Below are 2,555 nucleotides of genomic sequence, written 5' to 3' on the forward strand. Positions count from 1 at the left end.
ATTACATGCACACAAGATAAGGACTACAGACGATGAAAGACATACAAGTACAAGTGTACAACGATCACTTTTGAAGGCAACATTTTACCTAAATATAGATATATTTTGGTAAACTAAAATACAAGAAATATGAACTAATCACAAGTACATGTATATAATCAGTAGCTGCTATGGACCCTGCTTGTAAATTGACCGGTTAATAATCCATGTGGTTACAAAAAAAGTATGGATTTTTCTAAGACCAGTATTTGTTCTTAACGACTTGATCAACATCGGTGTAACTAACTTCTCGTACTCAGTTGACTAAGCAACCATCGAGACTGAACACCAGCCGTAGGTCACGCCATGAGAAAAGATGTTGACCATGGCACTGACTGAATCATCGATTTTCTTCGTTCAAGTGTAACTTCGTTTTGTGTAACCCCTTATGCACACAATCAACCCCATTCAGTCGACTCTCTTTTTCTTTGTTGATACCTGATGCCTTCTTGTAGATAATTAGGACCTGAGAATTAACCCATTAGGTATATATATATAGACCAAAAAAGTTTGGAAATTAAGAAAATAGAGTAGAAATCATGGCGGGTGGATTTGGGGTGACTTCACCAGGAGGTGAAGATTTTGAAGCAAAAATCACGCCTATCGTCGTCATTTCTTGCATACTGGCTGCTAGCGGAGGCCTCATGTTTGGTTATGATATTGGTATTTCAGGTATGACTCTTAAATCCAAAGATTGAAAAATGTGTGTTTTTCCTCTATATATCCCTTGAATCCAGATTCCCGACCATATATATGTAATGCAGGGGGTGTTACATCTATGCCCGATTTTTTGAAGAAATTCTTTCCAACAGTCTATAAGAGGCAACAAGTTTCAGGACACAACAGCAATTACTGCAAATATGACAACCAATACCTACAGCTGTTCACATCTTCATTGTACCTTGCCGCTTTAACAGCATCATTCTTTGCTTCTTACACTACAAGAAAGCTTGGTCGAAAGTTGACCATGTTGGTTGCTGGGATTTTCTTTTGCGTTGGAACAATCTTTAATGCTGCAGCTCAAAACCTTGCCATGCTTATTATCGGGAGGCTCTTACTTGGTTGTGGAGTTGGTTTTGGTAACCAGGTTGCTTAGTCTAATCTTGAACTACTACTACTACTCATGCAATTGTCAGCTTTTTTTGTGCTTTATCAAATTCAAAGTTTTAAACACAACTATTCTCTAATCAGCTGGTTTTGCATATTGTTGTCTGCATAGTAAAAAAAAAAAGGCAGTACCTCTTTTCCTTTCTGAGGTTGCACCTTCAAGGATTCGTGGGTCTCTTAACATACTCTTCCAGCTCAATGTCACCATTGGACTTCTCTTAGCAAACGTTATCAATTTTGGAAGTTCCAAGTAATTAAGGCACCCGTTGGACTTCTCGTGCTGTTTGTATTCTTTTTGTTCTTACTACTAAGTACTAACACGTGTAATTAATTAGAATATCTTGTGCCGCGATAGGGTGACAGGGGGCTGGGGATGGAGGCTGTCATTGGGTTTGGCTGGTGTTCCATCAGTTCTCTTAACGATTGGGGCTCTTGTTGTGGTGGATACTCCTAACAGTTTGATTGAACGAGGCAAGTTAGAGCAAGGAAAAGCAGTCCTTAAAAGAATTCGTGGTGTTCAAAACGTTGATCCGGAGTTTTTAGAGCTTCTTGAGGCAAGTCGCACGGCTCAAGAAGTTAAAAATCCCTTCAGAAATCTGCTCAAGCGTAAGAACAGGCCTCAACTGATTATTACAGTGTTTTTGCAGGTACTTACTAATCATTTACTCAAGTCCCTTGGCTAATATAAAGCATATATAAGTTTCATTTACATACATCATTGAGTTGTTGATATATGCTTGCAGTTCTTCCAGCAATTCACTGGCATTAATGCAATCAATTTCTACGCTCCAGTCTTATTCCAGACCTTGGGATTTAAAAGTGACGCTTCACTTTACTCAGCTGTTATAACAGGAAGCTGTATGGTGGTCGGAGCTATCATCTCAATCTACTTAGCAGACAGAGCTGGCCGTCGTGTGCTCTTGCTAGAAGGGGCTATCCAAATGTTGGTTTCTCATGTTGGTGTAACAATAATCCTTGGACTTAAACTGAAAGAGACTACAAGCAGCCTTGATCGCGGCATGGCGATTCTGGTGGTGGTGTTGGTGTGCTCCTTTGTGGGTTCGTTCGGATGGTCTTGGGGGCCTCTTGCCTGGCTGATAGCTAGCGAGATATTTCCGCTAGAGACTCGCTCCGCAGGCCAGAGTGTTACCGTCGGTGTCAACATGTTCTTCACATTTGTGATAGCACAAGCCTTCCTCTCAATGCTTTGTCACCTCAAGTTTGGCATATTCTTATTTTTCGGAGTTTTTGTATTCATCATGTTCTTGTTTGTGCTCTTCCTACTTCCTGAGACCAAGGGTGTACCTATTGAAGAGATGACTGACGTTGTATGGAGACAACATTGGTTTTGGAGGAGATTTATCGAGGACGATTGTGAAGATGAACCCAAGGGCGAGGGGTGTGCTTGA

General features: G+C 40.7%; 1 protein-coding gene across 1 annotated transcript; it reads left to right on the top strand.

Annotated features, from left to right (window-relative positions):
• Positions 1–578: 578 nt before the first annotated feature.
• LOC101303416 (sugar transport protein 13-like) lies at positions 579–2,555 on the top strand. Its single transcript, XM_004298112.1, has 5 exons — positions 579–711; positions 804–1,126; positions 1,272–1,396; positions 1,502–1,793; positions 1,890–2,555. Exons 1-5 carry the CDS (start codon positions 579–581, stop codon positions 2,553–2,555), a joined length of 1,539 nt encoding a protein of 512 aa, XP_004298160.1.

The sequence above is a fragment of the Fragaria vesca genome, linkage group LG4 (genome assembly GCF_000184155.1).
Source record: "Fragaria vesca subsp. vesca linkage group LG4, FraVesHawaii_1.0, whole genome shotgun sequence".
NCBI classification, from domain to species: domain Eukaryota; kingdom Viridiplantae; phylum Streptophyta; class Magnoliopsida; order Rosales; family Rosaceae; genus Fragaria; species Fragaria vesca.